This window comes from Amblyomma americanum, chromosome 3 (genome assembly GCF_052857255.1).
Source record: "Amblyomma americanum isolate KBUSLIRL-KWMA chromosome 3, ASM5285725v1, whole genome shotgun sequence".
In the NCBI taxonomy this organism is placed as follows: Eukaryota; Metazoa; Arthropoda; class Arachnida; order Ixodida; family Ixodidae; genus Amblyomma; species Amblyomma americanum.
The window spans coordinates 214156233-214174627 of record NC_135499.1 but is presented as its reverse complement, the minus strand read 5'-3'; the positions used below and the strand labels follow the sequence as shown (position 1 = coordinate 214174627).

At 46.3% G+C, this 18395-nt stretch overlaps 1 protein-coding gene across 1 annotated transcript; it reads left to right on the top strand.

Moving 5' to 3' along the window:
• The first annotated feature begins 9717 nt into the window (after window positions 1–9717).
• LOC144126047 (PI-PLC X domain-containing protein 1-like) lies at window positions 9718–17385 on the top strand. The gene is made up of 2 exons (XM_077659949.1): window positions 9718–9872; window positions 15973–17385. Exons 1-2 carry the CDS (start codon window positions 9803–9805, stop codon window positions 17172–17174), a joined length of 1272 nt encoding a protein of 423 aa, XP_077516075.1. The 5' UTR covers window positions 9718–9802; the 3' UTR covers window positions 17175–17385.
• The last annotated feature ends 1010 nt before the right edge of the window (window positions 17386–18395 follow it).

Sequence of the window (18395 nt, the reverse complement as noted above, 5' to 3'; positions counted from 1 at the left end):
CTGTGTCAAGGCGTTCAGCAATTGGCTTGTCACAGTATGATGAAAATACGCCGCTCAACAAAGGGGCTATGCAAGAGCCAATACAAACGTCACGCTTTTTAATGAAGTTATTTTCTTCAAAATTGACAGTGATCGATGAAAGATAAAAGCTAGGCATTTCTAAAAATTTATCTACACTTAATCCGCATACATTCTGGAAGGCCACAGGGCCATAGTAATCAACTTTATCTTTAAGAGCGCAAAAGTGTTTGTCCTGTGGCAGGGAATAAAACAGGCCGGTTACGTCTATTGAAAAAGGGAACAAAGATTGATTCGAGCTTTCATGGTCACGAAGAAATGCGATAACCTGTTTAGAATTCTTTATTGTGAACGGGTCCGCTATTCAGAGTATACGCAAATGTTTTTGTGGAAACTTGGAGAAAGCCCCCTGTTACGTATCGCGCTCAGAAACAATGGCTCTAAAGGGAACACCTTCTTTATGGGTTCTCGCGGAAGATAAAATGCTCAGTGCTCCGCTTTTTTTTCTCCTTTGACTGTTTTCCAAATATTTGTCAGGTTGTGCCTGTCACACAAGGCCTACGCTAGTTTTTTCAGCCTAGGAGCACTACACTTTGTGGAGAAGCTTTTTGAAACGGCGTCCTTCGATTTTTTACGACAAAGTGGAATAGGTAGAACAGCGAAGCTACCCTATTTATCTGAAATCATTAAGGCGAGATCCTTGTGCTTGAGGTAATCGATGGTTTCTATAACTTGTAGTCGGTCTTTTTTCCTGACCCGCTTGGGCACAAGACAGTTAACACCACCTGAGATGCACCAGCCTTTTTCATCTTCAGGCATACGTTTAGCTATATCCTTAACCAGGGACAAGAGTTCCACTTGGGAGACCTTAGGCTTGACAATACATTATCAACAAATTTAGGCACATTGCACGGACTGACATAAGAAACTTTTCCTGGTTGTGAATTAACACTTCTTCGACACTTTATTCAATCAAGGAGTGCTGGAAGACACTGGGACCACAGCAGTTCAGTGCAATATCTAGATTCACGAGAGTACTTTCTGTACACAGCAACATGGTCCCCTGGTCTTCTAGGCTGGGACGCTGCCAGCACACGCAGGTCCCCTTGAAGATGTCGGACTTGCCTCCAAAGTTCAGAGCGGAGTATCTTCATCAGTCTTGTAGCATGTCTCGGCGAAGGGGTGCGCGGGAAGAAGAGGGCGACGACCTCCGGCAGGACGAGCCGCGGTACTTCACGGCGAACGCACACGGCAAGCGATGATCGCAGTCAAGTAAACAAGGGCAACGGAGGGATTCATGCAGAGAAAAGAAGGTAGAACAGGGCTCATTGAACTATAGAAAGTAACAACTAAAATAGAGAAAGGTGGGCTAGTTGCTGACCAGTAGAAGAATGCATCTCCAAACCGCGCAAAAAGACAAGGGACGAGGAAGAAACCAACAGGACAGAGCGCGGAACTTCAACTGCTTTATTACAACGGTGCGTCACATTGATACAATCATCGCAATCACACTGTAACCTGACAAACGATCATCACGTAACACTGGCGCGCAGGCGTATACGGGACATCATGCTATCCAAATATGAAAACTCTTTATCAGACAAGTTTACCGACGTTTTGCTGACACACGAGCCGGATTCCTTCATGATACAGTAGGCCCCGTACACTTCTCTACTCAGTTTAGACGCGAACTTGTTCAAGACTGTGGTCTCGCGGAACCGAGGCGTGCAACCCCGGCAGTGGCGACAATGGTCGGCCACATGCCCTCTTCCCGCGTGGCGTTTGTATTGATCCTTGCATAGCCCCTTTGTTGGGCGACGTAATTTTATCATACTGTGACAAGCGAATTGCCTTGACACAGTCTACTCAGCTAAGGTTTTTAGGGTCTCACAAGCCCCACAAGTCACTCCCGGCGGAGGCATCAGTAGCTTCGTGTGCAGTCTGATTCTTAACGCTTAGTGTAATTACGTGCCCCTGTCAATTTCTTTCGATAGTTATTTGATCTGAAGGGCAGTAATCTTGTCAGATGACAGCTGCTACAGAATGTAGCGAATGACGCCATCAATCAACATAGGAAAAAATAAAGGCCGGTAATTGCGTACATTAAGCTTGAATACAATTTTGATTATGAATAATCACAGTACGCAGCGCAAAGAAAAGAGACCGCGTATACAAAAGAATGTTTTACACGTTAACGCCTCAGGCTGCAGAAACCAAGCATTTTGTTGTGGCTTTGTGTAAGCGAATGTGAGTCGAAGTACTCACAACGCTGCATGCTCGGTAGTATCGTTGGCACCAATGAAAAGGTTTGGAACATGAAACAACCAAGGAAATGTTTCGGCCGTGGCTGAGCTAAGATACTTACTTGGCTTTCACGGTGTAGATCTTCTTCCAGGTTTTGTCGAATACGTGCATCGAAATGCAGCTGTACTATAAAAGGAAAGAAAAATTGTTCTTATTATGTTTACAGAAATTAGCCATTATTTACACAAATTATTCATGAGTACTGTGCAAGCGACGCGACCGTCAGTAAATTATTCATTTGCTGAAAGTTGTGTCAGCCTGTATAATAGAAACACAATTTAGCGCCTGTGTTGTCTATTCGTGTTTCTCTGGTCAGTCGTCGTTCTGCACTGCTTAGCAAGCGTGTGGGGGAAAAAAAAGGACAAACACTGTCCTGCGCTATGCTAGAAGCGAAAAGAGCATGAAGACAAAGAGTTAATTGCTAGCATAAAACTAATGTTCAGTTTCGCGGGAAAGTGTTCAATATATCGAGAACATTTTTGCACACTAATTAGTGCATAGTTTCGCCGGTCTGTCAGTGTAACAAGGACAACATAAACGAAAGAGACGGGACGCGAATGCGATAATCTTACCAACGCTGCCTTCTAATTGCTTTCTTGCTATAGCTAGCCATTTCGTCACCATTGGACATCTGCGGCAGCGCTATAGGGTAACTGTCCCATTATAACTGAAATTATTATTATTATTATTATTATTATTATTATTATTATTATTATTATTATTATTATTATTATTATTATTATTATTATTATTATTTTATCAATGACGTTTCCTCCGTGGTCAAAAACTCCTCGTTTCTCCTTTATGCACACGATATAAAAATGTTCAAGGCAATACATACTCTTCATGATTGCTTGTCATTGCAATCGGACATATCCGCCTTCTCTGATTGGTGCGTGAAGAATGGGCTCACTCTCAATTCATCTAAAACCAAGGTTGTCTCATTTACGCGTAAAACGCACAGTCTTCTCTACTTTTATTCTGTGAATGGCAGGCCGCTGCCCAGGGTTGATGAAGTTAATGACCTCGGCGTACTTTTCGACCGTAGCCTCAGCTTCTCCTCTCATACAAAACGCATTGCTCTACGGGCTATGCTTACACTCGGCTTCATCTGCAGGCTTTCGAGAGAGTTTCGAGCCCCACTTCCTTTCCTAAAGCTCTACCTCTCCATGTGCTTGCGCTTTTGGAATATGCGTCTGTTGTTTGGAACGGCACTTGCCAGTCGAACTGTGAAAAAATCGACAGAGTTCAGCTAAAGTTTTTACGCATATTTCAACATCGGTTTTCTTGCAAAACTTCCAGCTCTCGTCCCAGACGGAGTAACTCACTGCAGCTTCCTTCTCTTAGCTGCCGTCGCGTGAGGGCAGATATAATTTTCTTGTATAAACTTCTTCATGGTCACATTCTATGCCCTCAGCTCCTAGCGCGTATCCTTTTGCGTGTACCGCGAAAGAGCATAAGGGAATTCAGACCATTCCAAGTTTCTGCGCTCCTGCACTCCCTCTCCCCTCTGGACAGAATGCAAAAGTTGTTTAATTCTCTTTGTCCTCACCTAGATATATTCGAAAATTCTCTCCCTTCCTTTATATTGAATGTCCGTGACGTTCCACTTTGAGCACTCTTTTTCTCATACATAACTTCCCCTTTCATGCATTTAGTCTTTACTACACTTGTGCATTTGCACCGGTATTATATTGTTTTTTTCTCCTTAATTGTTCATCACGTCTACTTGTTTTCATTAATATTATTTCTTTAATACTGTGTACTCACGCCTGATTGTCTGTAACGCGTTCACTAATTACATTTCTTAATGTGTATGATTGTATTTCTAGCTTGTATTTCAGAGGTTTCTTATTCGTTCATATAAATATTGGCTTTATTCTTGTTTGTATTTTGTTATATGCTATACTTGGCTGTTATCGGTCGTTCTTGTGTTCATTCTCTTTGTTTATTGTTTCATTAGTTGTTTATATGTCTGTTGCCTGTTCTAGCTGTTTTCATTTACCGCTGCTCTCGCTGTTTTTTTTTGTTTTCGCTTTTTTGCTTCATGCTTGCTGTCACGCCTAGTTTATATGTCTTTTTTTTTTCTATCGCCTTGACGGCTGCATTACCTCCCCTGAGTGTCTTTCTCTGTGGTGAAATAAATTTACATTTTGTGCGTGTGAATGGTGCACCAGCACCACGACCTTTGGGTTGTTCCTGGGCACCGAAAAATAAAGATTGATTCATTGATTGATTATTATTATACGAGATGCTATGAACTGTGAAAGAATGAACAGAAATTGGGAACCATATCCGAATAGCGTTATTTTTGTGTTCATTCTGTCGGCACCAATTTATTAAGTTAGCTTTTATCAAAGAAATTTTCAAGATGTTATTAAAATTAAAAGTGACACCTGATATCACACGATCATCGGTACACTGTCATTTCGCCAACTCGTTAACAAGTTACTCAGTAAAACAATGGAAAAATTTTCCCATCTGTATATTAGGTAGAGATAGCGCCTAGAAAGAGCTGGACTACAATGGGGCACAGTAGCTCAGAGTGCCCGACTCATGTTCGCGAAAACTTTTTGATCAAATGAAACAGCGACTCCCTGAATTCCTGTAAAAATCTTTTTTTCCCATAGAACACATTGTTAATTCTATCCTGCAATGCAACGTTTTGTTTTACATCTTTCAGTGAAATTCAAAAATGAGATTGCATTCTATAAAAAAATTTACGGTTCATTCTTTTGCTTCTTAACATTTTTACACATGCGGCAATAAAAGAGTCCTCTGTCTTCTACTAAGCGCAATGATACACATACAACAGATTGGTTAAATTACGCCCTTTGGCCGCGTTGCGGACCGTCATGTGACCTGCCAACTAGTGACCTTACTGAGTTATTGAGTTTTGGTCCGGTTCTATTGAGTGTGTAAAGCTGTATGATGTATACGTTGCAATTCTCACGTTGCAATTCTTGTGCGCATGTGGTGTCTCTTTCTTGTTTGTGTCCTGATTTGCGCAGCCGTTCATTTCATCACGTTGCAATAAATGTACTGAATGCTCCCCTCTCGGGGCACACTCGTAAAAGAAGCATATTATGCTCCTTCAAAATAATAAATCACGCTACTTCTATTATGCACGTCTTCTGCCTTCGCAGGTAGCACGGAAAGGTTATAAGAACGATCATGATGATACTTAATTTGTTATTGCGCAAGGGCATCTGCGGCCAAAGAGCACCATGGCGCAAGGTATTTTCGTTTACTGAAGGTGGGGTCAAAGGCCCATTTCCCAAGCATTTCACCCTGAACAAGTCGATCACCAGGCCAAGGGAAGCTTATACCCATTGTATGGCCGGTTAGTGGACAGCGGAACTGGGGATCGAACCCCGCACTTCCCGAATGCGTGGCGGATGCTCAAACCACTAGCCCATTGCTGCGGTTAAGGTTATAAGAACGTTATTTCTTTAGAAAAATAGTAACCGAAAGTTCTTAATGTGTCCTTTTCTTCTCGGCGTTTCTGAAACATCCTTCAGAAAAACAAAAAAAACGGTTTTAAGGAAATTAAAAATAGGGTAATTTCCTCACTTCTCGATAGACACCTCAACGCCGCCAGAAGGAACGGATGAAGGAGGGAGTGAAAGAAGGAGGGAAGAAAGAGGTGCCGCATCGGCCGGGATTCACTCAGCAACGCAAAGATAATTGCTTGCTAAATGTACTTTAAACATTCACAAACCAAACATATGTGAAACTTCCAATGTAACGCTCAGTAACAATCCACGACCAAACCCGCAAAATATGGCAGCAAAATGCTTTCATCAACGCTCTAAAAGGAGCCAGTAGCAACTAGACCGAGAATAGAACACTGCAATACCGCAGTCTTACATGCTACATCCAACCACTCACCTGAGTCCTGACTCGACCTTACACCCTGGGCTCATGCTATTAGTATACCGGCCATGAAAGGTGCCCTAATAAATGTTAGATGTGAACTGTTAACAAGTAAGGTCTTCTGAAACAATTTTGGCATCTTGTATGCTATCTATGGCAGGCACAAACAAAGAAATTCAACTGCAAAAATTTGTTAGTTGAAGTGTTTTAATGTTTCACGAGCGGCGGAAAAAAGTCATGGGCAGTACTTGCAGCAGATGCTTGAAGTAGACTTATGCGGGTCTGGAACATGTTCTGCCGTTTTAGCATTCCACTATTATTGTTACCTAATGTTTGATTAACGTTGGTTAAACGCTGTACTTTTGAACATTAGCGAGGCTTTGTCTTCCACAGGAACAAATTGACGCGTAGGAAAATAAACTGCTGAGCGAGACTCAAAAGGAGAGACAATTGGCTTAGGCATTTGATTCGCTGGTGAGGCTTGACTGTGCAGACCATTTTTGACATCTCAAGGAATGAACTCAACACAGTAGAAATTCTACAAAAACAGCGCACACAAGACATTAGCATATTTCATTAACACAGTAGAAGCTTGTAAACTACACAAGATCTCACTAAATAATCAGTCGGAGCTCTATTGGGGATCTTAGTAAGGATTTATCCCATCTGATGTTTCCGCGGATACAGCTCGCTCAAAAGTGAAAAAAAAAAATCAAATTTTAGCTAAAATTCGAGTTTATTTCAGTTTCGGAGTGAAAAACACCCTGAAGATTCGGCCTCTGCTAACTCCTTTTCACCTCCAGACCTCAGTTACACTAGCACGCTCGTGTCACTTATAATACGGCGTTGAGAAAATGAGGAAATACGATATCGACCGTCCAGGCTTCACGTGGGCGTGGACATCGCACTCAAAGATAACGGTCACGCGGAACTGCAGAATACAGAAAAGACACTTCTTGCAGCTCAAATATGTAGTCACGTGTCTTGCAACAATAGCACTGTTGATCTGGCCACCGACAGCTTCCGGTTCGCTATAGGCACGCGCACACGCATATCAGTGCATAGCATGCGGGCGTTCAGTGCCAAAAGGCGCTGATATAGACTGCTCTTCCAGTTAGACTCACTCAGTAGGTTCGATATCTGGAAAGGGTTTGCGTTCGCCGTTTTCTGAGCATCGCAACTGTGGAGCAATTTGTACCCAATGAATAAAATACTACAACATGATGAAGCCACAAGCGACAGATAGATCATTTCCTAAACGTGGTTACGACAACACTTATAGGCAGCATGTAGACTGCACAGAAGACCTGCCTCGTATGCGAAAGGTGCGGAGTTCGATTCCCAATGCTGTCGGAACCCGCTGTTTTCCCCTAGCCTTGGTGCTCAACTTCTTTGGGGCGAAATGTTAAAAAAAAAGTTTTCGATACCCTCTCGAGGAGAACAAAAATAAGTTCCCCTAGGACCATTAAAATCAAATCATCATCAAGCTCCATAGAGGTGCTATTCATCTGGGACTTCGCAGCTGCAAAGAGGGTGGTTGTCATCGTTCAATTACGCATATAAGCGCACCCTTTTTATTGTGCGAAAATATGCGAAATATGCGCCACGGAAATTATGCGAAAAATGTCCGCCATAAATGGTGACTAGTAGATTCAGAGCACTGAAATATTCCGCAGCAGTTCTAGTTTGTTTTTTTTTTTTGCCACACAATTTCATTCTAAAATAGTCGGAAGAAGCAAATAAAAACGCATTCTGAAGGCCAACTCAAACGCTACAGTTTGGATATCTAAATGACTTGCGGATTATTCCAAAATGCATACACATCGAACCGATTAAACGAAGAAAAAAATTTGTTGAACGCAGGTTCCTTATAGTTGAAATTTAATGATAATATATAAACCCCAACCAATACAACAGCAAATTCTACGCACTTGAGAGCATTTGCTTACTAGCAGAGCACGTATGATGCGTCGTATCTCTTTAACAGCGTAGAAAAGGCTAGTCTATCGCCTTGACTCATACTTTAACTCTGAAGGTGCCACAACCATACCTGAATGAATTCTGCACTAGAGGGAATGCCCGCAGGGCTGCATCTGCGCCTGATCACTCGTCATCGGCAGAGAAAGCACGCCAGGTCGTTTTTTTTATATATGCGAAAGAATTAGATAGCTTCTTCGGCACGAACACCTGGCGTCGCCCAAAAAGTGGTGACGTTAAAAACTCTCGATGGGCCCAAATGATGTGATGTCATTGAAGGCGAGAAAATATGAAATGTTTACCAGTAATCGTCAGTACCAATGCTTACCACTGCACCAACTTCAAAAGAATAGAATAGATCTAGATGTGGAATAGAATTGCAACGCTTTTGCATTACTCGCACGTAAGTTCCTTAAAGGGCAACTACACCGCAGCGCACCTCCACAGGTTTTACTGAAACTTTCAGGTAAGTTATCCGGAGTGTTTCTGGTAATTTCTGCCAAATTTCGCAGCCGGACGACGTCTTGTTGCAGCCCAAATGAATTTTAAAATTTTCCATTTCGTGGCCTCAATCGGGCTATTCCTACCGGCAACATTGCATGTGTGACGTCACAGGTTGCCACACTCGTTTATATTCGCCTCGCATAAGCGGACGGACAAAATTTTCGCCCTTGTATTTGGTCACTTAAAACAAGTAATGACCCAAGCTGTCGCTTACAATCACTAGGCTAGCCAATCATAGCGCGTACGATAGGTTTTGGGACAGTCCCCGTGACGTCATAGTCGAGCCGAAACAGTTTCGGTTTCGGTTTTCTGCTGTTTTAACACTTCCACTCGGTATTTTGAAAAACGGTCTTTGTACCGGAGAGAGAGGACTCCAAAGAATGTTATGTGATTGATTGTGAACTCAAAATGTTTGAAAACCTCCGGATTTCCCCTTTAAGTGCCTGTGGTAAATTTTCTTTTTCATAGTTGTTTGATTGGCCGTGCCAACCGTGACAATAAAAACACATCGCATTTTTTTTATTATGTTTCGCCGCGTGCACAGTGAACGCCAAGGGACGTCGTATGTTTGGACGCTGATTATCACTTCTGATATATTTGACGGACTCGAGCAACTGAAGACACGCATAAACACAAAAAATAAAACAAAAATCCCCACATCGTTGTCTCGCCCTACGAATGCATCCCGTCGTGGCCAGCATACGAAAGGCTTCTCAGCTTACTAGGAGTAAACGACTAGCTTGCAAACTCCAGCCTAAGGTCACATTTCTTGGCACGAAGCTAACCTGATTATCATGCAATTTATCAACCCACGCCTTTGGTGAGGCTAGTCTATTTCTTTTTTTTTTTTTGTTCCTACTCTGTACACGTTGCGTCCGTTACATGTCGCGCACGAAATCATGGACACGGGTGACGGAAGAACGTGTTGCGGGCCCGCCGCAGTCGAGCCGAGGGAAAAACTTGTCGGGTGCGCGCTGTGGCGAGAGGGAAAGGGGTGCAAGGGAGGAGGGAGGGGGGTTTCATCGCGTGCGACGATTAATCGCGATTGCGTGACGAGGTCGCCACTTCGGGGAAGCGCGCGCGACGCTTATCTGCGGCCGAAAGGAAAACCGCTCGGAGCACCATGCGACGCGGAGCTCCTCTCATCCTGCTCCTCTGGCTGTCCGCTGCGGCTGGCGCCCCGCACGAACCCGGTGAGCCGACTCGGTTTGATGTCCACCATAGGACAGGCGTATCTCGACACCATTTCGCCGCGGAGCTTGATTCGGGTCGTATATAACTGGCGCAGGGATCACGAGAGGCGGCGTTCGGCGTGGCGTCGCTATACCGGGTGACCTTAGTGTCGGCAAAGCGCCGTAGAAGCATTGAGACCGATCTTTCCCGTTGAGCCGTCGTGCATCGCGGTGCGCGTCCGGTTTACTAATGCCGATCCTTTTTTTTTTAAAGCACCATTACGCAAGGCAGCCGAGCGTGGAGTGGGTGAAGGGAAAGGGAGAGCTGCACTAGTTCTTATGGACAGCCTGGATGAGAGGGGGATAACTGCATGACAATTAGTTTGAAGTAATACGTATACACCTCGTATGAGAAGTCAGAACGGAAGGTAACCTGAGCTCCCGGGCCTGCCTTCTAACCAGTTTGCCAGCGCATCGATCGACCGAACGTCCGGCCTTGTAGAAAAAAGCCTTGGCCTTCAGCCTTGAGTGTTCACGGTCAGAGCAAAACAGAAGGCGCATGAAACAATAGCCCGATACGCGGAAAGTGGTTGCTCCATTTCTTTGTTGCTCAGTCATGCATGTACACAGCTGTTCGTTATATTGAATCATTCCGTCGGTAGGCGGAGCTAGGAGGACAAGTTTCCCGCGTGCTGTTCGTTTTCACATATGATGCACATGTGGTAATTGTTTCTTAGAAGCGTGGAAATACGCAAAAGTGCGAGAACTGGGCTTAGTTGGTTGTTTAGGGGGAGGAGGACAAGGTTAGAAGGAGCAGCGATGGTGCATATGCAGCATAATCCTCGCGTGCAAGAGGACCGGGGTTCGAATCCCGATTATGCGCAATTCCTCACCGGATAAAAAAAGAACCTGCGTGTCGATGGAATTCCATTTCAAGGCCTGGGATGCGGCCTGATCTCGGTTACCTGAACCGACAACGCACTCCCTCACCAGATCATGATTTGGCCAACCTGGTGTAGTACTTGGCCACAACATCCAACATGAGTAAACCAATTAACCCTGGGCCCTCAGTCCCCAACGGCTGCGGAGCAACTGACCAAGGCGGCGGTCAGACCTGTGACGCACCGGAGGGTGATAAGAATCACTCGCTCTGGACAGGTCACCACTGGAAACTGAATATGGCAACGTTTAACGCTGAAACCTTGTCCGGTGCGGATAGTCTACCAGTGTTGTTCGAGGAACTAGCGGGCATTACATGGGATGTCATAGGGCTTAGTGAGGTTAGGTGGACATATGGAACGTATACAGTGCAGAAGGGCGTGCACGTACTATGCTATCCTGGATTAGCGGACAGACGAGAATTATGTGTGGGATTGCTCATCAATCAGGATATAGCTTGAAAGCACGAACTGATGGGCGAGTTGGTTATGCATGATATACGTGAAGCGGCTCAATGCCTAAGAAGAGAGCAGAGGAAAGCAGGAAACGAACGCTGGACTAACAACGGACATTTATTTGGCACGCTTTGCGTATATATGCATTTTGGCACCAGAAAAGAAAACACCGCAAAGAGCCCATTCGTGCGCCAGGATACCAGCTAGACAACACGTGCTAAGACGTGCAATTCAGGAAGGGTGATTCTTTTTGTGATAGAGATACCGATGGGGCACTTGCACAGAAATCACCGTATCTCTTGATATTTGTGGCCTCGATTATTTCACGACACAGCTGATCTTTGTTCCTGGCAACAACTCGGCAATATGAGAACTGTGGTTTGCAATTGCACTCACGCCAATGCATGCTAAGGTTACGAGAATTTTCATTATCGACATTGTTACGGTGCTGCCTGAGCCTATCAATTAAGCACTGTCCTGTATGGCCAATCTAAAACCTGTTACAAGTGAGAGGAATGGAATACACAACATTTTTTGACACTTTAGAAATTTGCACTTATGATTTTTCGGGCAATCGGGGATAGTTTTTCTCTGGGTTGCTGACACCCATACACAAGCTTGATAATTTAACCGGGGCGAAAAGAAACAGCATCCCACTCTGATTCTTTTTCAAACATTTTTCGAATTATGCGAGATCTTGTGAGTATAGGGAATGGCTGCTACTCGCTTTCTTGTTTGACATTCAGGACTGGGGGAGCATTTCAATTCCTTCAACAACACGTCGGCCATAGACGACTCTCGTCCTGATGGGCGACTTCAATGCCAACGTAAGGGAGAAGCAGGCTGGAGACCAGGCAGTGGGCAACTATGCCGTATGCTCTAGGAACAGCAGAGGGGAGTTGTTGGTAGAGTTCGCAGAGAGAAATAATTTACCGACCATGAATACGTTATTTCGCAAACGAGAGAACAGGAAGTGGACCTGGAACAGCAACAATGGTGAGACTAAATTGAAATAAACATCGCACTATGCGCTCACCCTACCATTTTGCAGGATGTGCAGGTCATCGGAAAGGTGCGTTGTAGCGATCACAGGATAATAAGGTCTCGAATTAGCCTACAGTTGAAGAGGGATCGGAAGGAACTATAGTGCAGCGGAAGCCCATTAACGAGTATAGCGGTAAGAGGGAAAATAGAGGAATTCAGTATACAGCTGCAGAACAGACTGGGGACGGCGACCTTAATGTTCAAGCAATGAACGATAGTCTCGCAGTTATCATTACGGAGTGCGCAGTAGAAGTAGGTGGTAGGCTGGTTCGACAGGGTACCGGCAAGATATCTCAGAAGGCGAAAGATCTGATTAAGAAATGCCAAAGCATGAGGGCGTCTAACCCTACAGACAGGATATAACTTGCAGAGATATCGAAGTTAATAAGCGCAAGGCCACTGACAAAGAAGTTTAATATAGAGAGACTAGAGCACGCTCTATAGAGCTGAGGTAGCCTAAAAGCGGTGAAAAGGAAACCAGCTATAGGCAAAGACCAGAAGCATGCGTTAAGGAACAAATAGAGCACTGTCATTTGCAATATTGTAAGGGAAGACTTCACGGGAGACGTTTATTCTCACCAGCTGGCTGAGACGTGCTGCCAGCGCACAGCGCCAGGCGATGACGATGGGAATTTACAGGTGAAAGAGAATGAAGTCGCAGCCAGAGAGGCGACGAAGGCGCATAAAGTGCTCACACTAACTACCCGCACGGTCAGAAGTGGCCAGCCTGGCCGCGATCAGTCTGATGCAGAGCGCCGAATGGAAGGCTTCAGTCAGGAGACGTGGACCATTTCAGTCCCGTGGTGACGGCGGTCCAGGGGGAGGGTCAACAGGAGTGACGCGGTAGTTAACTGGTGAAGTTTGGTTGAGCACCAAGTAGGGACCAAAGAAACGAGGCTGAAACTTGTCGGAAAGACCAGGCGTCCGCAGAGGGGTAGAAAGCAAGGGTTGAACGAGACAACGCGGTGCGTCTTGTCGTAGTGACTCTTGCGATCTTCCTGACAGACTTCAGTGTTCAGGCGAGCAAGGTGGCGGCATCGGACCACGCGGGAGAGGAATTGTTCGGGGAGAGACGGTGAGGAGCTCGCAGGCGCCGAAAAGAAAGAGGTGTCGAGAAGGGTAGTGGGAGAACGGCCGTAAACGAGGAAAAACGGGGAGTAACCAGTGGTTCGTTGCAATGCGGAATTGTAGGCAAAAGTGACGAAAAGAAGGACTACGTCCCAGTTACGGTGGTCAGGTTCGACGTACATAGCAATCATATCTTGTAGGGTGCGATAGAACCACTCAGTAAGACCATTGATCTGGGGGTGGTAGCTGGACGTCATCTTGTGAAGTGTAGAAGAAGCTTGCAGAACTTCGGCAACAACGGTCGAAAGGAACGTCCGGCCGCGGTCACTGAGAAGCACCTGAGGGGCGCCATGGCGCAGCACGATGGATTGGAGAAAGAAGGAGGCAACTTCGGGCGCCGAGCCAACAAGAGCGTCAAAGTAGCCGCAGAGAGAGAGAGAGGGTTTATTGATAGGAAATGCAGAGAGGTTGGCCTGAAAAATAAATATCTGGCCTGCTACTCTGCTCTGGGGGACGGGAGAGGAGATAAAAGAAGGTCACGAGTAGCCGCAGAATTCTGCACAAATCTATACAGTGGCCAATGCAATGAGGACGTTAATGAGAGAGACAGCAGTGCAAGGGGGCATCCCGCCAGTAACGAAAGAGGAACTAAAGAAAGCCTTACCAGCAATGCAGAGAGGAAAACAGCTTGTGAGGATCAGGTACCAGCAGATCTGTTGAAGGACGGAGTGGAGATTGTGCTACAAAAACTAGCCACCCTGTATATACAATGCCTTATGACCTCGAGCGTACCAGTAGCTTAGAAAAACGCTAACATCATCATAAGAAGGGAGATGTCAAGGACTTGAAAAATTACAGACTGATCAGCCTACTGTCCGCTGTCTATAAGGTATTTACTAAGGTAACCGCTAATATAACCAGAACAACAAAGGATCAGGCAGGCTCTCGTAACGGGTACTCGACAACAGACCATATTCGCACTGTCAATCATAGGATAGAAAAATTCGCAGAATATAACCAACCCCTATATATAGCCTTCATAGATTACGGGAATCAAGAGAAACATCAGCAGTCATGCAGGATTTGCGGAATCAGGACGCAGAAGAGCCTTATGTAAAAATACTGGAAGATATCAGTAACATAACATCTGCACAGTTACCATAGTAGTGTACCATAGTGCACAGCTACCATATATGCTCTACTGTTTTGTAGCGACCGCTACATTACGGTAGCATTTCGAGCCTTCAGCGTGGTGGCGCCGCCACCCTGTGGCTGTGTCGCCACGCAGTCACGTGGTGCGGAGCAGCTGCCGGCGGCGTGGCGCCGTGGCTGATCACGTGGTTGGTCACGTGACCAAGTTCTACTCAGCCAGCTGTAGCTATCACGTCGCTCCAGGTTTAACCAGAGATAAACCACCGCCAATTTTTTTCAATAAATGTTCAGTTGTCAGCACCGCCCTGTGTCGTCGCCTGCCTCAGTCCCGTCCTGTTTTGCGGTTTTGCTCCTCACGATGTCCTACCAACTGGCTTACAACCAAGTCCTTCTAAGTTACCATAGTCCACCGTATAGACAGCAATAAAATCACGATAGGGAAGGGTGTCAGGCAGAGAAACACGATCTCGCCAGTGCTGTTCACCGTCTTTATACAAGAGGTATTCAGAAGCCTGGATTGGAACAGTTGGGGATAAGAGTTTATGGCGAATATCTTAGCAATCTGTGTTTCACTGATGTCCTTGCCTTGCTAAGTCACTCAGGACATGAACTACAAAGCATGATCAATGAGTTAGACAGGCAGAGTAGTACGGTGGGCCTAAAAATTAATATGCAGAAAAACAGAGTAATGATCAACAGTCTCAGAAGAGAACAGCAGTTTACAACTGGTAGCGAGGTGCTGGAAGCGGTTAGGGGATACACCTAATTAGCGCAGGTAGGGACCGCGTATCTGGATCACGAGAGCAAAAAAGAATTGGGTGAAGCGCATTTGGCAGGTTATCTGAAATCATAAATGGCAGTTTATCAATATCCCTCTCGAGAAAAGTATACAACACCTGTATCTTGCGGGTACTCACCTGTGGTGCAGAAAAGTGTAAGCTAACAAAAAGGGTTTAGCTTAAATTAAGGAGAACGCAGCTAGCTATAGAAAAAACATAATAGGTGTAACGTTAAAAGATAGGAACAAGATAGAGTAGGTCAGGTAACAAACGCGGGTTAATGACATTCTAGTCGAAATCAAAAAGGAAGAAATGGGCTTGGACAGGGCATGTAATGCGAAGGTAAGATAACCGATGCTCCTTAAGGGTAACATACTAGTTTCCTAGAGAGGGAAAGCGTACGTATCAAGGTGCGGCAGAAAGTTAGGTGAGCGGATGAGATTAGGAAGGATGAGATTAGGATAGGGGGCTGCAGCTGGCACAGGAAAGAGTTAATTGAGAGATATGGGAGAGGCTTTTTTCCTGAAATGCGCGTAGTCAGGCTGGTGATCATGATGCTTATGATAGCTTAGCACATTTCACCATGATGTGGAACTATCTGCCAGCCACATCAGTTTTGCTCAGAATGATGCATCTCGCGAGCAGCCTAAAACGTGATGAAACCGCATACGTTCCTTCTTGCAGGCGAGCGTCGCGGCTGGGGAGTCTACCTTACTGCAGCGTCGAGGAAGCAGAGCGGGAAGTACCGGCTCCTGGAGCTCAACTGGTACGGCTTGCCCGAAAACATTCGGGACATTGCCTCGGTGCACCTCTTCGACACCGACCCGCATAAGGCAGCGTACGGAGGCGGCTGGTCTCCGCTGGAGTCGTACCGTGCGATCGGTCGCGACGGACAGAAAACGACGTCGGTGACTTTTCCCCGCTTCAACTGGACCAGCCTGACTACGGACACGTGCCTCGGCTTCTGGGCGGTGCTATCCACTCCGGAAAGCCCGGTGGCCTCGACGTCCTGCCTCAGGGCACGACCTCGATGGATGCAAGACCACTGCCGAGACCTCGGACACCTGCGTTTCGTGGACCTCTTCATACCAGGCACGCACAACTCCGCCATGTATGACACCCACTCGCCAGACCACGTGTCCTTCTTCGACCACTTTCTGCTCAACCAGGAAGAGACGATCCTGGAACAGCTGCTGTACGGCATTCGCTCTCTCGATCTCAGGGTCCAGGAGAGCCGTGGGGAGTTCTGGATCACGCATGATCTCATCAAGGGCCAGGTCACCGTTCGCGAAGTGCTCCAGCAAGTGCGTCAATTTGTCGAGATGACCGGTGAGCCCGTGCTTCTGGACTTCCACCGCTTCACGACGGGTTTCCGCAAGCGCGACCCTAACCCTCAGGAGAACCACGTCCGACTCGTGCAGCTCATCAGGGAAGAGTTGCGCGACCTGCTGCTGTTCCGCAATGCGACACGGGTGCCGCTCGCCGACATGCTGGACGGGTGCCGAGCGAATGCTACTGGTCCTAAAGTGCTGGTGTGCTACAACCACCCGTACCACGGACCGGGCTCCGAGATCACCGGCTTGGGCGTGAAGCACCTGTGGGCCAACGCCGCTGACCTGTCCACGCTGCGCAGCTTCCTGAGCGAAAAGGTGTGCGAACCGACCTTCGGCACGCCGACGTCAGCCATGGTGCAGATGACGGCGCAGCTGCCGTACTTCATCAAGAGCAACCGCAAGATGGCGCAAGAAGTCAACCTGCACTCTTCACGGTGGTTCAGGGAAGACTGGTGGCGTTGCGCCAATCTCGTAGCCACCGACTTTTTCCTTGGCACTGATATGATAAACGTCGCCATAGAGGCAAACTTACGGAGGGCACGCGGTAGTTGACACGATCACCTTCCAGCGTGTTTATGAACAACTACGGCGCGATCGAGCATCACTGGGCGTTAAAGCGAACTGCAACAAACCAACCAGCATGTCAATGCTGTGATTATGTCGACACGTACCACTTTGTTATAAGTACCATTTGTTCATATTTTCATTATTTCTTTTTCCAGAGGCACATGCAGCTCGGAGAGAAAATAAAAGATGCAAAGAACAGGCGTGCAAAATATCAAAGAAGCAACTGGACATAACGCCTGCATTGATCTCTAAAGACATGCGGGTTGACCAAAACTAAGCTTTACAGATTTCTTAAAATTATGCATTCAGTGGTACGTGAAATCCACCTTTGCCCAAGCATTATGAGGTGGCGGGGCAAAAAATGAGGCGATAATACTCACCGTCAGGCACATAAATAACTATCCACTGTAAATATTTAAAGACGCCAAAACACACACACACACACACACACACACACACACACACACACACACACACACACACACACACACACACACACACACACACACACACACACACACACACACACACACACACACACACACACACACACACACACACACACACACACACACACACACACACACACACACACACACACACACACACACACACACACACACACACACACACACACACACACACACACACACACACACACACACACACACACACACACACACACACACACACACACACACACACACACACACACACACACACACACACACACACACACACACACACACACACACACACACACACACACACACACACACACACACACACACACACACACACACACACACACACACACACACACACACACACACACACACACACACACACACACACACACACACACACACACACACACACACACACACACACACACACACACACACACACACACACACACACACACACACACACACACACACACACACACACACACACACACACACACACACACACACACACACACACACACACACAAGAGAACGACACGAGACAGAGCGCCAACACGGAGACTGCACACACATGGAAGGGCCCACTGTACTAGAAGTACAGCTTAAGAGGACTTTAGCGAGTTGGTAGTTGTTTGACGCTCTGTCCTGTTTCGCGCGTGTGTGTGTGTGTGTGTGTGTGTGTGTGTGTGTGTGTGTGTGTGTGTGTGTGTGTGTGTGTGTGTGTGTGTGTGTGTGT